The following is a 22255-nucleotide window of genomic DNA, read 5'->3' as shown; positions in this document are numbered from 1 at the left end:
CAAGGTAAAACTGGACTTGGGTTGCTTGTATTTCTAGTTCAGGGAGAATCTTAGCTGGCAGTTCAAGCTGGACTGTTCCTATTGGAGCATGGTCTTGGCTGATTTGCATATGGCTGGTTTCAAACGTGTGGGGAAATGTTCTTAACCATGTGTCCTTAATGACACAGACATTTCCCATGCAAGCGTAACCAAGCTTGCCAGAACAATGCATAGCTTTTTCTGTGTCTTAACCACGCATGTGCTAAACTAAGCATATGTGTGGATAAAGCACAGAAAAAGCTATGCGTTGTTCGGGAGAGAATGCGCAGGAGGTGGTGAGGTAAGTGGGACTTGGGCAGGGCTAGGGGATGAATTAAGGTATTGGGGTGGGTGGGGGGTCAGGGGAGGCAATTTTTTGTTTAAGGGGCGGGGTGGGGGTTTTGGGTATTTTTTTAGGGCTTAGGGTGGGGGGGCAAGGTAGTTTAGTAATAAAGGGGTGGGGGAAGGTTTAAGAAATGGTGGGAGGAGGGAGGAGAGAAGAGCAGGAAGGATTGGGAGAGGGAGCGGTGAAGTAAGTGGTGTTGGGGCAGAGTCAGCGGTTAGTTTTTAGGGGTGGAGATGGATTTAGGCCTTAGGGTGGGTGGGGGATGTCGGGGTACTTTAGTTTTTAGGTGCAGTGGTGGGGGGTCAGACCCTTTTTTTTCAGGGCTCAGAGCGGGTGGGGGGATCGGGGCAGTTTACTTATTGGGGGAAAGGTTTTAGCGCTCAGGGCAGGTGGGGGTGTCAGGATAGTTTTGTTTTTAGGGTTGGGATGGGAGTCGGGTTAGTTTTTTTTTACGATGGATGGGGGTGTCAGGGTAGTTTAGTTTTATGGGGCAGGGGTGGGTGGTCAGGTAGTGTTTTTTTAGGGTTCAGGGCGGTTGGGAGGTCAGGATACTTTAGTTTTTAGGGGTGGGAGGGTCGGGATAGTTCTTTTTTTTTAGGGCTCATGGCAGGTGGGGGTGTCGGGTAGTTACGTTTTATGGGGCAGGAGTGGGGGTAGTTTATTTTTAAGAGTTCAGGCTGGGTGGGGGGTTGGGGTACTTTAGTTTTTAGGGGTTGGGTGGAGGGTTGGGATAGTATTTTTTTAGGGCTCAGGGCGGGTGGGGGGGGTCAGGGTAGTTTAGGTTTTAGGGGTGAGGGTAGTTTTGGGCCTCAGGCGGGTGGTGGGTTGCATGAAAGAACCACACATGCCGTTTTGCATTCTGTTTCCACACATGCTTTTACTAGCATGCTTTTACAACACCATTTGTTGTAAAGGCATGCAAGGTAAAGCCAAGGGGGAAACAACGCGGTCGTGCCTCCAAACGTGTTGTTAAGGCATGCACTGTTCCGGCATGTGTGGTTCCATCATACAACCACTGATGTGACATGCTGGCCAAACAAAGGACGGGTTGGAATGCTACCTGAGTGATTGCCAGTGGTTAGACTTATTTCAAGCATTTCTCCAATCAGCTTTTGTATGTTTGATATCACTCACAGCACTACATGCTACTAGACTTCTCCACATTTTCACTCCATGGGTACTTCCCTTTGTAACTATTTATGACATGGTACTTCTATTCTACAACGTCTCACCTAAGGGGAAACTCTTTTACCATACTGTACTACTCTTCCTCAACTTAGTAAACCACAGGGTGCTCCACATACAACCCCCAGCCACACCATACTTCTTTTTGTGCTCTTTGTCCAGTTTGCACAAAAACACACGTGTGCTACACTTGTATATATCGCAACACAGAACTATTCTTCCCCACATCCTCAACACCTAAAATCTGCAAAACACGCATGTATCGACAGAACAAAAAGCAGACAGGTACAAGACTCCTTTCCCCAAACTGCTAGACTTCATATGGAGTTGAAAATAATGCTCACACGGTGCTCCCAAAACAACCTACAAGTGGATTATTTAAACTTTTCAAACCTGCGTTGCATCACTAAGCAGTCATCACACCACAACCATTTTCATAAACTGCAATTCTCAAAAACCAGAAGTCAGATTACACATAAACGTATTACCCCAAAATATGTTATCAATATGATACATAGAATACATTTTAATATGCAAGAGTCATCATAGGCTAGGGGAAAAGAGGGGGAAATACGTCCTCCAATTAGCATAATCACAATAAATATTCCTTGCTGGAAAGTCAAAAGATCGGGTACTGACTCTCAAACCTATGTTCGGGTCATCTTGTTAACGAGACTGGAAATACCTCACAAACCCAGAGGGTGGCATGCTACATCATGGGTCTCTCTTGGCACTGGCGATCAAGATTCAGGTGTGAGATACTACCTGTGTAAGACAGCGTGTGAGGTATTTTAAATTGTTGCTAGGATTTGTATTGCACAGGGTGCCGTATAATAAGAGAGTGGGTCCAGGGTGTGGGGTACAAGGTGCAGAGGGCAATCAGTGTATTAAAACTCCTGATTGGTGGATGGTGTAGGAGGCTGGCTTGGCTTGTAGTGGTACCAGAGGTACTTACACCTTGTGCCAGGTCCAGTTATCCCTTATTAGTGTAGAAGAGGTGTTTCTAGCAGCTTAGGCTGATAGAAGGTAGCTATGGCAAAGCAGCTTAGGCTGAACTAGGAGACATGTAAAGCTCCTACTATACCACTGGTGTCATATGCACAATATCATAAGAAAACACAATACACAGATATACTAAAAATAAAGGTACTTTATTTTTATGACAATATGCCAAAAGTATCTCAGTGAGTACCCTCAGTATGAGGATGAGAAATATACACAAGATATATGTACACAAACCAAATTATGCAGATAATAGCAAAAGGAAGTAATGCAAGCAATGTAAAGTTACAGTAGATTGCAATAGGAGCACATAGGTATAGGGGCAACACATACCATATACTCCAAAAGTGGAATGCGAACCACGAATGGACCCCAAACCTATGTGAGCTTGTAGAGGATCGCTGGGACTGTAAGAAAACAGTGAGGGTTAGAAAAATAGCCCACCTCAAGACCCTGAAGGTAGGTGTAAAGTGCACCTACTACCCCCAGAGAGCACAGATAGGGGGATTCTGCAGGAAGAACAAACACCAGCAATGCAACAACAGTGGATTTCCGGACCTGAGTATCTGTAAGACAAGGGGACCAAGTCCAAGAGTTGCGACAGTGTCGAGAGTTGGCAGGAGCCCAAGAAATGCCAGCTGAGGGTGCAAGGAAGCTGCCACCTGTTGGAAGAAGCTTAGTGTTCTGCAAGAACGAAGAGGATTAGGAACTTCCCCTTTGGAGGATGGATGTCCCACGTCGTGAAGAAGCTTGAAGAGGTGTCCCCCCGCAGAAAGACCGCAAACGAGCCTTGCTAGCTGCAAGGGTCGCGGTTAGGGTGTAGGCTATTAAACCTACCCTCCCGACGCGTGTCCCATTAAGCCTTAATGGGACGCGCGTCGGGAGGGTAGGTTTAATAGCCTACACCGGTGATACTGAAAATGTCAGTTCCTTTCCCTGACATGCGATCCCTCTGAGCGCTATCCTGACACTGGGGATGGGCGACCTTTTTGACGTAGCATAACCGATTATATAGTAAATGTTTTTCTTACCCCTAATAGGGTTCACATTAGTTTAGAATTTGGAGAAGTTGTTTTCTTTGGTCCTGATGAAGCGTCATTGGATCCGGCTGGACCACCTAGACGCGAAACATGTAGACCCGAAGTCTAGAGATACCACAAAGGGTTTATCCTCTAGTACCTTTACTTGAGAGTAGGTGACCAATAATTAATCACCCTTACTCCAATTCTTGTTTTTAGTTTTGGTCTCCATCGGATCCACACTGATTAAATTTATGATTTCTTTGGCCTGATGGATAACCAATTTTAGCACTTTGTTCTCTCCATCTTTTGCTTGGGTACTTGCATTTGGGTACCTTTTCTAGTTGATCCGTATCTCAACTGCTACTATTTGAGCAAAACACGGTTAAGAGCCCCCCGTTGGGGAGCCCGTCAGGCATTGCAGCACCGGCTTGACGAGGAGCTTTCCCAATGATGAAGCCAGTCATCCAATGTGATGCTTGAGGGTTCTCGCTCCTGTAGAATGAGGTTCGTTCTTCTGCTTTGGAACAGTGTACCTTTGTTTCATTAGACATCCTGGTCCCTCCTGGGCCACAGCAGCATATATCTATATTGGGAGGCTGTACACTGGACCTGTAATCTCCCGGTCCCCCCCCATCTTTTGATTTCCTTGGGACCAGGATGTCGCCACTTGGATGAGGAGACAGAGGGGGCGCCCAGCAACGTAGGGAGCCCTCACAGAAGCAGGCAGCACCCGCAGAAGTACCTGAACAGGCACTTAGAAGAAAAGTGAACCGGAGTCCACCCGAAGTCACAAAAGGGAGTCCCACGACGCCAGAGGACAACTCAGAAGGTTGTGCACTCAGGTTACAATGTCGGGGACCCAGGCTTGGCTGTGCACGAAGGAAATCCTGGAAGAGTGCAAAGGAGCCGGAGCAGCTGCAAATCATGCGGTACCCAGCAATGCAGTCTAGTGTGGGGAGGCAAGGACTTACCTCCACCAAACTTGGACTGAAGAGTCACTGGACTGTGGGAGTCACTTGGACAGAGTTGCTGAGTTCCAGGGACCACGCTCGTCGTGCTGAGAGGGGACCCAGAGGACTGGTGATGCAGTCTTTTGTTGCCTGCGGTTGCAGGGGGAAGATTCCGTCGACCCACGGGAGATTTCTTCAGAGCTCCTGGTGCAGAGAGGAGGCAGGCTACCCCCAGAGCATGCACCTCCTGGAAACAGTCGAGAAAGCCGGCAGGATAAAGCGATACAAGGTTGCTAGTAGTCGTCTTGCTACTTTGTTGCAGTTTTTCAGGCGTCCTGAGCAGTCAGCGGTCGATCCTTTGGCAGAAGGTGAAGAGGGAGATGCAGAGGAACTCTGGTGAGCTCTTGCATTCGTTATCTGGTGAGATCCCCAAAGCAGAGACCCTAAATAGCCAGAAAAGGAGGTTTGGCTACCCAGGAAGGAGGATTGGCTACCAAGAGAGGTAAGAGCCTATCAGAAGGAGCCTCTGACATCACCTGCTGGCACTGGCCACTCAGAGCAGTCCAGTGTGCCACAAACACCTCTGTTTCCAAGATGGCAGAGGTCTGGGACACACTGGAGGAGCTCTGGGCACCTCCCCTGGGAGGTGCAGGTCAGGGGAGTGGTCACTCCCCTTTCCTTTGTCCAGTTTCGCTCCAGAACAGGGCTGGGGGATCCCTGAACCGGTGTAGACATGCTTATGCAGAGATGGGCACCATCTGTGCCCATCAAAGCATTTCCAGAGGCTGGGGGAGGCTACTCCTCCCCAGCCTTCACACCTATTTCCAAAGGGAGAGGGTGTTACACCCTCTCTCAGAGGACGTCCTTTGTTCTGCCTTCCTGGGCCAGGGCTGCCTGGACCCCAGGAGGGCAGAAACCTGTCTGAGGGGTTGGCAGCAGCAGCAGCTGCAGTGGAGACCCCGGAAAGGCAGTTTGGCAGTACCCGGGTTCTGTGCTAGAGACCCTGGGAATCATGGAATTGTCCCCCCAATGCCAGAATGGCATTGGGGTGACAATTCCATGATCTTAGACATGTTACATGGCCATGTTCGGAGTTACCATTGTGACGCTGTACATAGGTAGTGACCTATGTACAGTGCACGCATGTAATGGTGTCCCCACATTCACAGAGTCCGGGGAATTTGCCCTGAACGATGTGGGGGCACTTTGGTTAGTGCCAGGGTGCCCTCACACTAAGTAACTTTGCACCCAACCTTCACTACAGACATATAGGTGACTTATAAGTTACTTAAGTGCAGTGGTAAATGGCTGTGAAATAACGTGGACGTTATTTCACTCAGGCTGCACTGGCAGGCCTGTGTAAGAATTGTCCGAGCTCCCTATGGGTGGCAAAAGAAATGCTGCATCCCATAGGGATCTCCTGGAACCCCAATACCCTGAGTACCTTAGTACCACATACTAGGGAATTATATTGGTGTACCAGTATGCCAATGTGAATTGGTAAAATTAGTCACTAGCCTGTTAGTGACAAATTTGGAAAGCAGGGAGAGCATAACCACTGAGGTTGTGGTTAGCAGAGCCTCAGTGAGACAGTTAGGCATCACACAGGGAACACATACATATAGGCCACAAACTTATGAGCACTGGGGTCCTGGCTAGCAGGGTCCCAGTGACACATAACAAACATACTGACAACATAGGGTTTTCACTATGAGCACTGGGCCCTGGCTAACAGGATCCCAGTGAGACAGTGAAAATACCCTGACATATACTCACAAACAGGCCAAAAGTGGGGGTAACAAGGCTAGAAAGAGGCTACTTTCTCACAGATGGTAAAGACTTTTTATTGTGTTCCCGAAAGTAGGATTAAAAGAAGAGGCGTTAAATCGACCCATGGGGATTTGCCATCATGTTTCTGCCCTTGCATCATCCTCTATTGAGGTGCTGGGGCTTTCATCAGGACAGTTGTGCCCTCTCTGCCAATAAGGTGTGAAATAAACAAGAAAGATATAAAAACTGGTGGTTTGAAGACTCCAAATAGTAGATCCACCTGAGTAAAGCAATCTCTTCCATGGGCTTCTATTGCCTCATCTCACTAGAGGAAGATGTGAAGCCAGGCTACATTTACCTTTGAGCCCAAGTCCATACATGCCAACAGAGCCGATTCAGGAGAGAGACTCTAGATTTTTTAAGCCCAAAATGACTTTATTTTAGGTGTTTCTCACTTCAAATCCCGTTGAAGTGAAGAGAAAAAAAATTCGGGAGGGTGGTGAAAATGTGAATGGAGTGTGACGTAATAAATATCTATGGCGGGCTGTATTTTACTGGAAAGAAGGTAACACCCGCCAAATGAGGATGTGCTAACAGCTATGTTATTGAAAGATGTGTGATGTCCTCGCTGTTCCTGGGGCTCTGGGTTCTGCTAATTGCGCAGTGGCAAAGATTAGACTGTCTTGTGAAGCAACGTGCAGAACGCTGTGCTACTGGTCATGAGCAAGATTTTTTTTCTCCCTTTTGTAACTCCGTGACAGCCTCATCACTGGAACCAAAATAGAACCCCCTCCTTCCTCCTTCCAGCCACAAAGGGCCCTTTCTCCTCCATTCCCTGTCCGCCCCTCCGCTGTTGCCTAGGAGACTAGCAGGTCCAGAACTGTCAGATTTCGCCATGGACATAGAAAACGGACTGGTAACATAGCCCATCCACTAATAATGGTTGCCAAACGAACGGCCCAGATGACAGAAAATTAATTTTTGGACTACATGTACGAATCTAGAAATCAAAACGAATCAACAGGCAAAGCATCTTACAAATTTCAAAACTGCATACGTAGAGACAAAGGGACAAAAAAGTAAGAGACAAAAAGTATGCGAAATGTTCATGCCACAGACAATGTCTTAAAATGTCAGTATTTGAAAGCGTGATCTTCAAAAAACATATAACGAATTAATTATAACAAATAGTTTGCCACTGCTACCAAATAATTCCCTTTTCTTCTCTCTTAAGTATGAGCAAGACTGGGCATGCTCTTTTCACAATGGACATCCTATTTCCTTTCGATGTAAAGGTTGGCTCCACAGTTCCGCTTACCGTCCTTCTTTCATCTTTAGTCCTCATACGTAAGTCACACAGAAATGGTTTATTGGCCTACACCAGGAGTCAATCTTCCCTATCCTTCACAGGGATTGGGTAGGAGAGGAGCAGAGGAGATTCCTTATGGTCCCACCCTCCGGCTGCGCCTGCGCAGTGGAAGGACGGGGGCGGAGGCCGGGATCTGCAGAGGGCTCCAGACAGCGGATGGGCGGTAGCGCGCATCGGACCAGGAGGGAGGGGGCGGTAGAGCTCCATGGCGCCTGAGGAGGATGAGCAACGGCCGAAGAAGCCGCGGTGCCCCGACAGCCCCCCCATGGAGCACGGTGGAGCGCCAATTTCTCCGTCGGCTAGAATGCGGGCCCGGCAGCAGCGGTTGGACTCGCTCAAGAAGAACCGTCCGCGTGAGTAGCCTTCACTGTGGCCGGTATTTATCGCAGCTCCACACCACGGCACTTGACACCCGCCTCAGATGACACCGTCACCCCCTTTTTATCGCCCGAACACCCACCGACACTGCCCTCGCAACAGACCCTATTAAAAGCAACAGCCACGTCGAATATCCCCCAAATACCACCTTCTGGGATATCAGGAGGACCCTCAGGCATTTTACCTAGTCGTCTCGTTAAAGCTTCCCTGTAACTAACGTCATTAGGGTATTTAAATTGCATGCAGTATCACATGTTTAGATGTTGATCGAATTCATGCCCCTGGGTGCTCAGACGCTAATGTCACGGGTGAGGAGGGATGGGGCGGGTAGCCTTGACAAGTGACTGGGAAGGAAGGGGTGTGGCTTGTGGTTTTGCTGGAGACCAGCCTCCCTCCTCGCCTGCTGCAGGCATTGGCATCTTCATCTCTGCACAACCGGTTTATAAACCGTGTAATGCTATGTATTTCTTATTGCTGTAAGAGGGCAAACGTCTCCTCTGGCTCCTTCATGGTCCAGTGGCCTAGATCTGTACTGACAGACAGTGAGTATAGTGCATGCGGACTTCAGGTAGCTGCCCCCCTCCAATTCATTCTCGTAGTAAGTTCCAATTAGTATTACAGTACGAATGTGCTTTCAAATGCACCTTTTGCACCCTCATATTTATCTTCTGTGCAACAGCACCCTTTTAGGCCTGTTTATAGCGCTATCTTTTGGTAGATCCAAATAGAGTATTATAAGATGTAGTATAGACAGAGTGGACTCTGGGTCAGAACTACTTGACATCCACCTCTCCCTTGTAGTTATGGCATAGGTTGCATGGGCTGTCCATCGAGCCGTGCCATTCCGTGGAAGGTTACATGCCCGAATACTGGTTGTGTTTAGAGGTTTCGATGATGTGATTTCAATATAGTTCGCACGTCGCCCCTCTTTCCTTTCCCCCTCCCCGTTGTATTCCCCTTGTCTCCAACGTCCTCGCTTCTTTCGTCTTTCCCCCTCCACCCGTCAGCTATGTATTTGGTGTAACTTCAGTTTAGTGACTTACCAGAGGGCGAAGGCCGTGTCTGCACCCTTGCTCAAATGAAAACCCAGGAAATCGACCCACCGTTTTACTCGCAGCAGCGAGGGTTTAGCACTCCGAGCCACCCAACTGTCTTATGATTAATATTGTTCTAAATAAAAGTTTTTTGTTTTTGCTTGCGGCAGTCTGTACATTGATACCAGGTCTGTGCTTCACAGGCCAAGGTAACGTTTTGCATTTTTCAAAATTGTCTTCCCGGAGTATATGGTGGTAGAAATATATTTTACTTTCTAATTCTGATTTTTTTTTTTTTGCATTCAAGTCGCCAGTTTATTAATCAAACGCAGCCACGAATTCATATGAACTTCGGGTCGCGAGTGGATTGAGGTATTGTCTAAGAAGCATGGCGGCCAGGATTCCTCTACTTTTGTGAATTATACGCAGATAGCTTCTGTGTGCCCAGATAGGACGACCCTGCCTTGGGAGGAATGTAACCTGAGAATTTTTTGAAAAATACTATAATCATGCAACTGGTCCTTCATCCCACATGGTACCTGGAATCCTGATTCGCATTACCTGAACACTACTTTTAGCCAGGGTTAAAGTCCTTAATTAAATACATAAGCTGTTCACTGTGTTACCACGTGGAGTGGCATCATCTGTAGTGGTGTCTCGGCCCTAACAAATCCTCATCTTTAAAGAAAATGGCCTATTTCCCTTTCGTTCCTTATGTTCTTCTTGTGTCAGCTACCCAAGTGTCATCAAGTTGAAAACCCCCAATATCAGTGGTGAGTCTCAACTATTTGACAGTTTGTACAAGTGCATCACCAAAGCTGGGAACTCCTGGTGCATGTGGGCCTCACCAAATCCCAACAGTTTCTAAATGCCCCAATCCCGTGTATTGCTTTTACAACTAAATCGTTAAGTTTAATCTTTATAGCACCACACAATTGATTTAAATGTGAGGAGCCGAATAGGATTTGCTCCACTGACATTCAGTAAGCCCTCTAGGGCATTATTGCCTAATTGTGAAACAGAGATTTGTTTTCTCCAGTGCATTTAAAAAAAAAAAAGAGTTCAACACGTGCCTTAGTGGTGGCAGCGTAAGAGAAACAGCCATTCTTGGAATGTGAGTCTGAGTGAGTGATGCAGTGAGATAATAGAAGTGAATGTGGGAAACATGAAACAAGGAAAATTAACATAAAATAAGGGAGGCATAGTTTGACTGAGAGTAAGGCCTATGAGAGGGGACGAGTGCATATGATAAGGGGTTTACCAGGAACATGTGGACTTTGGAAAATACATGGTTGTGTGCCCGTGTAAGGGGTAGATTGGAAGAAGAAGCTTTAAGAAAGGTATGAAGACAATAAAGAGTGGGGAAGCTAATGGGAGGCATGTGTAAAGTGAGAGGGAGAACTAGAGCAGGGTATCACAAATTTGACTGAGCGATTATATGGAAAAAGTGTTTGGAGGGTGGGCTTGAGGGTATGTGAGCTACAGAAAGGTGTAAATTGCGCAAAAGGTGAGGATATTGGTAGTCTGTAAGAAGAGAATAAGTCTGAGGAGCTGTGGGGAAGAGGATTATGTGTAAGACAGAGGAGATGGAAAGGGGGATTTTTGGGGCAGGGATAAAAATACGTACATTTTTTCAGACCGTCCAGCAAGTAATGGCATATCGCCAGCGACGGCCAGCGTATGTTGTGCAATTACTATGTTGTGATAAAGAAAAATGTACCTTCACTTAGGCTGGAAAAAAATCCTTGTACTTACCTAAAAAGTAAACATTTGGTACTCAAATCCCAGAATAATGGCACACTTTAGTCAATGTAACTATTCTATTTTCAACATCTACTGTTCTCGCAGTAATGAGACATTTACATGCCTAACCTACAGGAGGAATTTGTATCCTAGAACAAGCACTTGAAATTGCTTTTTTTTTTTTATAACGTAGGCCTACACCTGAATGCACCTTAGCACAGTCGAAACTTCGCAGGGCAAACCTGCAGGTCAGACACTACCTTTTGCTACTCTCAGTGGCCTCTGGTATTTGGAAAGGATAAAGCCGGGGCTCGAGGGATTTCCTACATTTTAACAGATTGGGCTTCAGACATGATGACATTAGGAGATGATTCCATTACTTTGCTCCAGCTATATAAGCACGCACTGCCCCCAGTTTTTACTTGCAGCACCCCACCTCTTGGCTGTAGTGCTCAGGTGGTCTTGAACTCCTTCATCCCAATAGCGCGTGCATGAGCTTCGCACAGCCCGGGAGACAACAGGTTGTTTTCAAGATGGAAGATGGAGTAAACGGCCAACAGTCCAGATGTACTGCGCCTATCACTGCTGGGAGCACCCAGTTCAAAGATTCGCTGTCAGGCCCATGTTCTAATGAATGTGCCATATGCATTAATCAGACATGCTGCAGAAAATGTCTGGTAACGTCTACTTGAAGTTATTCTTCCCTTTTTTTTTTTTTTTTTAAATGTCTTTATTAGTTTTTATCAAAACAAACGAATTAGCAGACAAGTATCAGTTTTACAGTATACATAGCAGCCAATCATATAAACAAGCATTTGCAATGCAACGGGTCTCGCGTTTGCTCGTGTTAGAGCTGACAGCGTTGTAAACTCCTAACCCAACTTTTCACTGGTAATGATACCTATCGGAAAAAGTGCATTTATGTACGTAACCTGAAAAAGTGCAATTAACTGTGTAACAGCGCCGATATTATGTAAAGCGCTCGACTTCTGCCAAGCGAGATCGCGCTGGGAAAATAGAGAAAAAGTAGTCCACGAGCCGGACAGAAAACAGTGAGCCTCGCATGTTTTCTGTACTTGGTCGATGCGCTCGAGGAGGGCTATCCACTGGAAAAGGCATGACATGTGCATGCCTTCCACTAATGAAATCAAGCACATTCTAACACGCAAACCCACAAGCCAATGACAGACACTGACGTGACGTGGACAGGGCTCCGAGCCCTTTTTAATTACTAAAGTGTCTCGATTAGCGAAATGCATGCGCAAGCTCATGCGACGCAGGCTCGACCCTAAAAAGGATACATATGACCGTGTTTCAGTTGAAAAGGTAGAGGATCTACGATAAGTAATTACATATTTCAGTTCAGTTGATAATCTTAGTTGAATTATCTACTTTATCCCAGAAACAACCATTGATCTCATTCCTTTCCGCTTGCTAAAAGCGTCGTTATACTATTACTGCTTTATGGTACTTGCTGTAAAGTCCCAGTCCAACACACAGGGGAAGAGGAAAGAAAAACTAGAGGGAGGGGATACGAACAATGAAATGTGTCTAGCATGGTTTGCAATACCAATGTGCTCCATAGTTGACCCTCGAGCCGGGGGGCATCTACACATGTATTTGAAGTTGTTCTATCATCATAGACCTTACGTAACCTAACTTCAATCACACACTTGGGCATTTGCCTACTCCAGTCGAGCCTGAAGGGGGAGACAGAATTAACTCTGACAGCTTCAACCACATCATATGAGTGCTTTTGTATATCAGGCAAAGACAGCAGTAACATGAAATCACAATAATGTGAGAGTATCAGCAGATCTGATAGCAGCATGAGCTGCAGGGCACTCTCTCTCCCTTTGCTGCTGTAGTTTGCTCTTTCTGCCTGTCACCTTGTTGTGGCTTGGTGGGGCGCGTCGGCCGAGGGGAAATAAATAGTCGAGCAGCTGTGCTGCATTGAATTGTGCTGGACTGTTATTCTACAGCAGGCTTCTCCAATCAGTAGCTCGTGAGCTACTGGTAGCTCTCCAGCTAGCTGTAAGTGGTTCACCTGTGCGCACACCATCCTTCTAAATTATAAGCTTTTGCTTGGCTGAAATAATATATGTGTACCAACATTGCAAAATATGTATTGGAGCTGAAAATCTGTGTATTTTCAGAACTCATGAGTTGATATTTTGGAGCATATTGATTGAATTCACAAGACATATTTAAAGCTATGTCATTGAAAACCTCTTGCGACGTTGGGGAGACCTTCTACTAATATAATTACTTTGCCACAGGCATTGCAACTATGGCTAATATGTATTACCTACATCGAGGCATTCCGCATTGATAAGACCTTTTCTGCATTACTACTGGCAACTGCGCCTGATGAACTGAGGTGATCACTGATGGTAATCACGTATATTGTGGCCACTTAGTGTAGTCTTGTCTCATGTAGTCACTATTATGACACTAATATTAGTAGCTCGGGATGACTTTCATTGAACTTAAATAGCTCTTATTATAGAAAAGGTTAGAGAATCCTGTTCTACAGTGTAGCAGAAAAGATTGAAAAGAGACTATCCTTCACTTCCTTCCAGCTCTTATTCATTGAACTCAACTGTTCAAGTCCCGCCACTGATTAATATATTCAGTTGGGACCAGTCATCATACTATATGGTGAAAAATGCGAACACCAGGGATCTCATAAAAATGGTAATGAATCGTTGAATAATTCCCTGGGTGTAATTTTGAATGCAGTCTAGATGCACACAGGCAAGATGGACATCCGGGTTAATCACTTGTTAACATTGGCATCCCATACAATGGCAGTATTTACCAAACTAGGAAGACAAGCTTATTCATGGGGCCCAAGTAAAAGGTAAAAGAACCAGTGAGGTGTAGAATTGTGCTCCACTGCTTGATCAGCTTTCAAGCTTGTTAGAAATAATGGTGCCACTTATCCAGGACCTAAAGTTGCAGGTTTAAAAAAAAAAAAAAGCAGGATAGTTATAATGGAGTGGCACAGGATGGCCATTAAATAAATAAGACACAAATGGCCTTGATCCAACGAAATCAGCCCAGTCAAAAAATAGAACAAGCATTTTCAATGCAATGTGTCTCGCATTTGTTCCAGTTAGAGCTATTAGCGTTGTAAAGCAAAAAGAGAACGCAGCGTGACAGCACTACGTAAAATGCAGCTCAATTGTGCTGCGTGTAGAATAAACAGATAAAGTAATCCGAACTCCAGGCTGAAAACATCGAGCCTCGTATGTTTTTGGTACTTTACCGGTGCTGTGTAGGTGGGCTAAACACCGGAAAAGGCATGACGAATGCATGCCTTTCACAAATGAAAGTAAGCAGATTTTCAAAGGCAAGCCCATGAACCAATGTAAGTGACTGACGTGGCATGGGCGTGGTTTTAAGCCCAAAGAGAGATTACAGAATGGACGGAGCACTTTGTGCTCGCCCATAAAAACGTGCACAGGTCAGCACTTTGGCTGACTGGGTACTGCAAAAGCTCAGGCTCTAGCGAGGTAGCAACCCCATCATTCCAGAATATGATTTTAAAGCTTTTGTGCTAACAAGGTAGAGCTAGAGAGGGGACTCACTGCTTCTAGTACTTCCCAAACTACATCTAGTACTTATCAAAGCAGCCTTAGCAGAGTGGTTAGGAAGGTCGCTGGTGAATTAATGTTTAATCACATCTCTTCAATCCTAATCGAAGTCAAAAGGATTCCCATTGCAGCAAGAATTATCTATGATCTTGCCGACACAAAACTAGCCATCTCAAGGGCCTAGTGACAAGTTTGCCACAGACTCTCCGCTTCTTGAAATCCCTTCATTCAACAAAATCAAAGACTGTAAAGCAATTACGTTACAGAAAAAGTGTAAAGTGCTCCATAACCCTCTAGGTGTAGACTGTGCTATAGAAAACGGTCAATAATTAATATGTTTTAGAGACGATTGAAATAATGAGGGTATGCATTTTGACAGCCTTCTATAGCTCATAAAAAAATAAAGCAACTATCTTCTCACTGTCATTAGAGTTTCATACCGACCCCACCAAAGAGGCAGTCATGCAGTATGAACCAGAAACTACAATAAAAGGCCCAGAATCGGAAAACGGATACACAGATTTCAATTCTTCAAGCAATGGACAGCAGAGCAATCGCTCAGACAGAAGAGCCCCAGGATTTGCATTGATCTGCAATAGCATTCATCAACTATACAGGTTAAGACAGCAGTAGTGATGCGAACGTCAAAAAATGTTCCCAACATAGACGACAAAATGTCTTGATAAGTAACCACACGCACAAAGCAAATGTCATTAACAATGAGCATACCCAAACAAATTATTCACTCATATACCACTTTTAAATTTAGTTTAGAAATTCGCCCAGATTTGAACCCAAAAACCTTATCCTATTAAAAAAAATACAAATTTGGCCCTCTGATACAAAGGACTTTATTCCTTTATCTTGCATAATCTTCTGAACAGGAGCGCAGCACGATTCAGAAATTCTGCTGTAGTTCTGTCCCTGGCTGACTGTGCAGTAACATCAGTCAGGTTTGCTCCTATATAACAGTGATACACATTATTAAGCCTTCATTTCTCAACTTCGTGTATCTAAAAAATATTAACCCTGCACCACTTTGTGTTTTTAAGAAAAAAAACACAAATTTAACAGCTATGTTCTGCCTTAGAAAAAGAAGAAATTCAAGGGCACAATCGCACCAGTTTAGAAAAACCGTAACGAATAACAGATACAAATGTCTACAACGTCAGCACCTAACCCCACCACTGCCTCCAGAACCTGTCAGGTCACTGTTTCGAGAGCTTCACTGCACAACAATGAAGCATGGAAAAGAACAGTGCCCAGGCCTGGGTAGCAGACCGCTCGCCTTCTGAGAGAGTCTTCATCCCTTGACTCCAAAACTATGAAATTAAGATTATCCCTGGGCAGTTCAGTACTAGGATAAAACAAGGAATTCATAACATCCTCGGACCCCCTTCCTTGGAAACTCCTGGGAACAAAACAGTTGCGGTAAGTGGAGAAAATTCAACAACAGTAAACCAAACATCGAGAAAATGTAGTGCCTCCTTTCCAGGGCAATAACCCATGGATCAGATGCCGCCTGCAACCGGCTGACAGGGGAATCGGTGCTCTGATTTACTCGTGGTAATCCCTCTATCGTTCTCCCACATAATACACGGCCAGAGTGTAGGCGGCTAGGGCATTTGTGTTCTTTATCTGTAACCCAAACACCTCAAATCACTGTAAACCATTCTTATCGCGACAGTCCCGTACGTGACCGTAGGGTTCTCATAATCTCAACAGAATGACAGACATGCATCTTATAATTTGCCAGTGTGAAGGACTCGCCTCAGAGGATTGGGAGTAGCCCTCAAAGTATGGGATTGGCCCTTTTTGAGTCCAAGGGAGTCTTCTATTTACCTGGACGTATCCTAAACCTTATCAAAATACCGAAATTAACACTGCCCCTCAAACACCAGGCATAAAGTTTTACCGTAACAGGCATCCCACGGGTCTCGCATTTGTTCGAGTTAGAGCTATTAGCGTTGTAAAGCAAAAAAAAAAAAACGCAGCGCAATCGCGCTATGTAAAATGCAGCGCAATTGCGCTGCGTTGAAAATAAACAGATAAAGTTGTCCGGACTCCAGGCTGAAAACATCGAGCCTCGTATGTTTTTGGTACTTTATCGCACAGCACGTGTAGGTGGGCTAAACACCGGAAAAGGCATGACCTATGCATGCCTTTCACAAATGAAAGCAAGCGGATTTTAACAGGCAAGCCCACAAACCAATGTAAGTGACTGACGTGGAATGGGCGTGGTTTCAAGCCTAAAGAGAGATTACAGAATGGACGGAGCACTTTGTGCTCGCCCATAAAAACGTGCACAGGTCAGCACTTTGGCTGACTGGGTACTGCAAAAGCTCAGGCTCCTGCGAGGTAGCAACCCCATCATTCCGTAAAATGATTTTAAAGCTCTTGTGCTAACAAGGTAGAGCTAGAGAGGGGAGTCACTGCTTCTAGTACTTCCCAAACTACATCTAGTAGGTATCCGAGCAGAGTGGTTAGGAAGGTCGCTGGTGAATTAATGTTTAATCACATCTCTTCAATCCTAATCAAAGTCAAAGGGATTCCCATTGCAGCAAGAATTATCTATGATCTTGCTCGCCCATAAAAAGGACAGGACACTTGTACAATGTAGAGAGAGAGCACAATCCTATCAGACAGTGCTATCAGTGCCTGGTGTTTAGACACTCAGCCAGCTAAATCAGACCACGATCAGTTCATCATCAAGTAAATTATCAAAGAAAAACGATTTAAAAAAGCTAAATAGAAAAGCAAAGCAACCAATGAGGCAAAATGGAAATTATACTTCTAATATGAAAGATCATTCCAAACTGAAGTTATTGAAGAAAGGAAAGTGGTTCTGAAGACTACTGCAGAAGAACTAAATGAACAGTGGAAACCGAAACGAGACAAAAAGATGATGGCTAAGTAAGCCACCAATTATACCCGGTGGACTAAGAAATCACCTTCCATTGGCTCAGAGGATGATAACGTGATGACCTCATATTTTCGAGATGATGATAAAGATAAAACAAAAAAGGATCATCCATCCACATGTATACCAGAGTACGCTAAGAAACAAGGAACAATATGGAGGTCTCTATTGTAGGGGTAGGCTCTGGCAAGAACAAAACCAGCTCAACACCAAAGAGCCCATGATTGCCTACCAAGACATGCCTCTGCACAGACAAGTAACCGTGGTCCGTGTTTTTCACTGAAGAAAATGACTTGTTACCTACACAGCACAAGTAATATAGATTTTCGATGACATGGTGCCCGAGTTGTGACTCAAGGAAGCACCTCTAACCCTTATTTATTCAGTGCATGAAAAAGAGCGTATCCTGGTTCAGAGTGGGTGCTCACACTGAACAAATGACAAAAGGCGTAAAACATAACTTTTATCCTGAATATCAGTCACGGGGAAAAGATGAATATGAGACAGGGAAAATCTTACTCAAGCTTTTTGAAGCTCACCATATAGAATTCAAGGGCATTGCTACTATCACCTTTATATCACTCCGTTTGGGAGAAAGAACATATCGGCGGAGGTAGCTCTCTCAAAGAAACTGAACAAAAAATACAGGATAGTCCAAGGCTTTTTCTGAACCAGTGAATTAGAGTTACATCTCTGGCATTATGTTCTTCAGTCAACTCTCTACAAAGCAAGCAAAGCTCGCAGATCTTAAAACAACAGCAACAAAACATATCAAAAGGAAGTAGATCAGTTTTTTAAATGAGACAGAGACTAACAACATAAATGACCCTCATCAAACAAAAGGTAATCGATGAAAAAAAAGAAAGAACATTTACCAAAAATTAATGTGAAAGGGTGAGAACAGTCTACAGGTACCTACAGCCCTAAGCTGGCATTCCTAGGGTGAGCACTTTTACATGTAGCCATTGCTTAGCAATTTGCTCCTGGGATATCAGGAATGCACTAGTAGATGCTACCACTAAAATGTTAAACCACATGGAAGCATGCAACCTAATTTGTCTTCAGGAATTTTTTTATTATTATTGGTCAAACTAGAATTTCATTTGAAGGAGAATCAGTTTAAAATAGTTATTTTTGGGGGGCTTTTCACAGTAGATTGTAATTTAAACATGTTCACAAAATATGCTATTTTAGAAAGGCAAATGGTAGAGGATAATTACAGGGAATTCTCCATTGTAGCTGCAATACACAGAAAATCTAACATTGGATGTTCCCTAATAAATGCACTGTAGGGGTTTGGTTTTTGATTGCTAAATGGTTGAGTGAAGTTTGACCAGCCTGCCGCATACACCCATCTATCCTCACAAAGGTTAGAGATTTTGGAGTACACCTTGGTTCCAGTGGATTTCTTCAATCTAATAACGGAATAGAAAATTGCCCTAATAGCAGGCAGTGATCAGATGATAGTTATTGCAAATATATGACAAATGAATCGCTTATACCTGTAGGAGCCCTAGAGAATACAGAACTGTTACGAAGGGAAAAATGGAAAACTGGGAAATTGAGTTTTATTATCTAAGCATCTGAATTTCATGATAGAAGTTGGGAAACAGTGGAAATCTGTGTGCGGTGTACAGTCATGGCCGTCTGCAGTCTTGAGCTTTATGGATCAACTAAAGGATTGGGGTTAGAGTAAGACTGAAAAATCATGGAAGAACGCTAGCACAAAAAACAACCCTGATTTGTAAAATTAAGTAACGTTAGTAAGATAAGGGCATAGAACAAAACTTTGGGGTCTAAAGCACAAAAAAGAGGAACAAAGATGGGTTAATTTTTGAAGCAACTAATTCCAGAGACAGGCAAACGTTTCAGAAATGAGTTAAACCATATTTTATAGTAAGAGTGGTGGGACTGTGTGTCTCCTGCAGAAAGGACAGTTTACATCTAAAAAACCTGTGTGTGTGACTGACAGACCCTCAGGATGTGAGCTGGTAGAAGGAGTAAACGTCTTGAATGAGTTCACAATAGTTAGGTCTGTAGTAGAGGTCCAAACAATACTGAAATCATTGCTGGAGCCCCGGACCCAAGTGGATTACCAACAGTATTTTTCAAAGGGATTATTCCTGTATGGTCGCTGATCCTTTTTCTGTTTTGTACAAATAGAATGGACCCTGGTTTGGTGCCTGATATCTGGAGAGGCTCAGCATTAGTTCAGTTTCACAGAAAGAGTGGGCTCTGCTCTCCCAACATGTTATAGCTTTATTGGACGTAGAGGGTAGTTGTTTGCTAAATTAGTACCTTTTCCAAACAAGATTCCACAAAGGATGCGGTTTGACAGTAACTTAGCTCCCTCATGCCTCATACTCAGCAGTCACACAAGGATCAGTCTCTTTTATGCTGCATATGTTTTGCTAAGGCATTTGCCTGTATTTGATAGTTAGACTATGTGTAAAGTAGAAATGCTTGTGGGTATGCCGCAACCTGTAGTAACAGCAGTTATAAGCCTATACTCTGACACCCGGGTAAAGGTAAGGGGGCCTCTTAAATGAAAGTATTTGCATATATTGGCTGACTCAAGCATGTATCCCAGTGCAGCTTTTATTCAACTTATAATTGAGTACTGCTCTTGTCACTCCAAACTCTTGCTCGCCAAAGTTGTTAGGCCCAGATTGCCAAAGGGTGGATCCGCACATGCTGTAACTTTATATTTAATAAAGTTTTTGTCAACACTTGCCCAAAAACACGTGTCTGTGGGATGAGCCTCCTTGTATCCCGTGAGGCTTTTATTTTTTTAAGATGCAGACTTTGGTACGCCACATTCTGTAATGCAACAGCAAACTGCATCATTTGCGACTAGCATTATTTAACATTTAATTCCCCTGATATGGTATGTTTGGAAGGATAGAACATATGTGGGAGATGTTGACTGACGTGCATGAGCCATTAAATTATACTCCTAACATGGTGCAACTTGCAATGCACATGCATGGGGTGTTTCGGAGTGTTGGCTTGGGCACAGCACACACATCGATTTCCCCTATTCTAAAGATAATAATAGTCTGCTTGTTTTTTTACAATGATGGGGAGAGCCGTGTCGTTAATGACTTGTGGAAATGGATTGGATTGTCATAATCCCTCATCCAGATTTGCTCATTCACACATCCAGATCCATTGAGGATTAGCAAAACCAAACTTGAGAAATAGAAATAAATGATTGACCAAAGAACTTTTTTTTTTTTCCCCAACCTGGCATCCAATTCTAAGATCCTCTGAACTTGAAGGATTTGCAAATCTGACGAGAATCTGAGTTTTTTAACTTTTGAAAATCTCTTATGAATTAATGCCACTCAGTACTATCGGCCCAGCAGATTACTCTTCACGATGTGATGGCATCGTCTCAAAGATTAAACACTGCAATGTCTTGCACTTGGTAAAGCAATTCAAAACATTACAGTTTTCACAACAAGGCAACAGGTCTCCGTAAATACACTTAAGGTATTGTAATCGTGGCTAGGAGGAAGGTGTAGTCAGGGGAGATACTCCTCATTACACAGGACCGAAGTGAGAGGATTACACTGCACCAAAATCCCCGGGATGTTGTTGGAAATTTCCACTCTCTCACTAACAATTGAATAAGTACCAGGCATTGGCAACCACATACTGCAATGAGTATCCAACAGCCTTCAATGTGGAAATGCAGTGGTGTATGTTTTTTTTTGTTGCAACTGTAATAAAAAGATGTCTAAAAAAAAAAGAGAGAGAGAATTGAATAGGTATGCAGTTTCGCTTGTCCTCAAACTCTCAACAAATGTGCATGCTTAAAAAAAAAAAATCGTTTTATTGAGATTTGTAACGCAATTAATGCTTGCAACAGAAAACTGAAAGAAACGTTAAACAAAAAAGTAGCAAATTGAAAAATAAAAATGACGGAGATCGCACAATTACAGATGCATCATTTTTTAACCATTTGTGTGAGGCTTGAGGGGGTTTGGTGGTGGTGACGTGGGGGTTTGCTAGTCTGTAAGGAGGAATCACCGACAAGATATTCATTTGAGGGCAGCGCAGAAATCATCACTTATAGATGTGGGTGTTCTAATGTAGTTCGTTCATGGGGGTCAAGTGTAATTTTTGGCTTCCAATTTGACCAGAAATGTGTTACATATGTCGCTACCACCCAGTGCTAATCCCCTACGTAGCAGTGTTTTTAGTACCTCTGCGTCTGCGCATGCTAGTTGTAGCAGGGGGCAATCTCCGGGGGGGGGGGGGAGAAGGCGAGGGGGGCAGACAGGCATCTTCCAGCTCATGGCAATGAGGCATTTAAAAGTGGTAAAAGCCATGTCTATGAATCTGTGGAGGTGTTTGTTTCTACGTTTCCTGTGGCGTAGCCCCAGTAAACAGGATTCAGGTGTGAATGTCAAAGAATAATCTGTTACGTCAGCTACTGTCTCTGTTACCTGACGCCAGGACTTTCGTAGCAGCGAGCATTCCCATACCATGTGGTAGAAGCTGGAATCTCCCAGGCCGCATCTTGGACATTTAAGATCAGACATCGGGAACATGTGTTTAATGCGGGAAGGGGACAGGTAAGTTTGGTGTAAGTAACTGAATTGGGTAAAACGAAGCCTGAGATTGCACGATACCTCTTTAACCGCAAACAAGTGCAGATGCCCATCACGGTGCTATGTGTACAGCATTGCTGTGAACCTCACCTCGCCCAACATTTCCCACATCGATCACTTTGCACCACACAGCATACTCCTGACTATACACTCCAAAAGGGCTCCCGTGTACCAATGCTTATCCGAGGGGTTCACTCCTAGATCAGGGTTATGATGCTTTATTTAACTATGACAATATGATAGATTATTTTGAGGAAAGCCAATGAAATTGTCAGCACAGCCCCAAGGTTAATTTGATTG

General features: G+C 44.3%; 1 protein-coding gene across 1 annotated transcript in view; it reads left to right on the top strand.

Annotated features, from left to right (window-relative positions):
* The first annotated feature begins 7754 nt into the window (after positions 1-7754).
* PANK2 (pantothenate kinase 2) overlaps positions 7755-22255 on the top strand; it is a 35840-nt gene continuing 21339 nt past the window's right edge. Inside the window, exon 1 of the mRNA XM_069204741.1 lies at positions 7755-8015. Within this exon, the coding sequence (XP_069060842.1) occupies positions 7868-8015 (148 nt within the window). The 5' untranslated portion in view covers positions 7755-7867. The remainder of the gene's footprint in view (positions 8016-22255) is intronic.

Source organism: Pleurodeles waltl, chromosome 1_2 (genome assembly GCF_031143425.1).
Source record: "Pleurodeles waltl isolate 20211129_DDA chromosome 1_2, aPleWal1.hap1.20221129, whole genome shotgun sequence".
Lineage (NCBI taxonomy): Eukaryota > Metazoa > Chordata > Amphibia > Caudata > Salamandridae > Pleurodeles > Pleurodeles waltl.
Note: the sequence above shows the minus strand (reverse complement) of the source record. Positions and strands in the feature narration are given on the sequence as shown.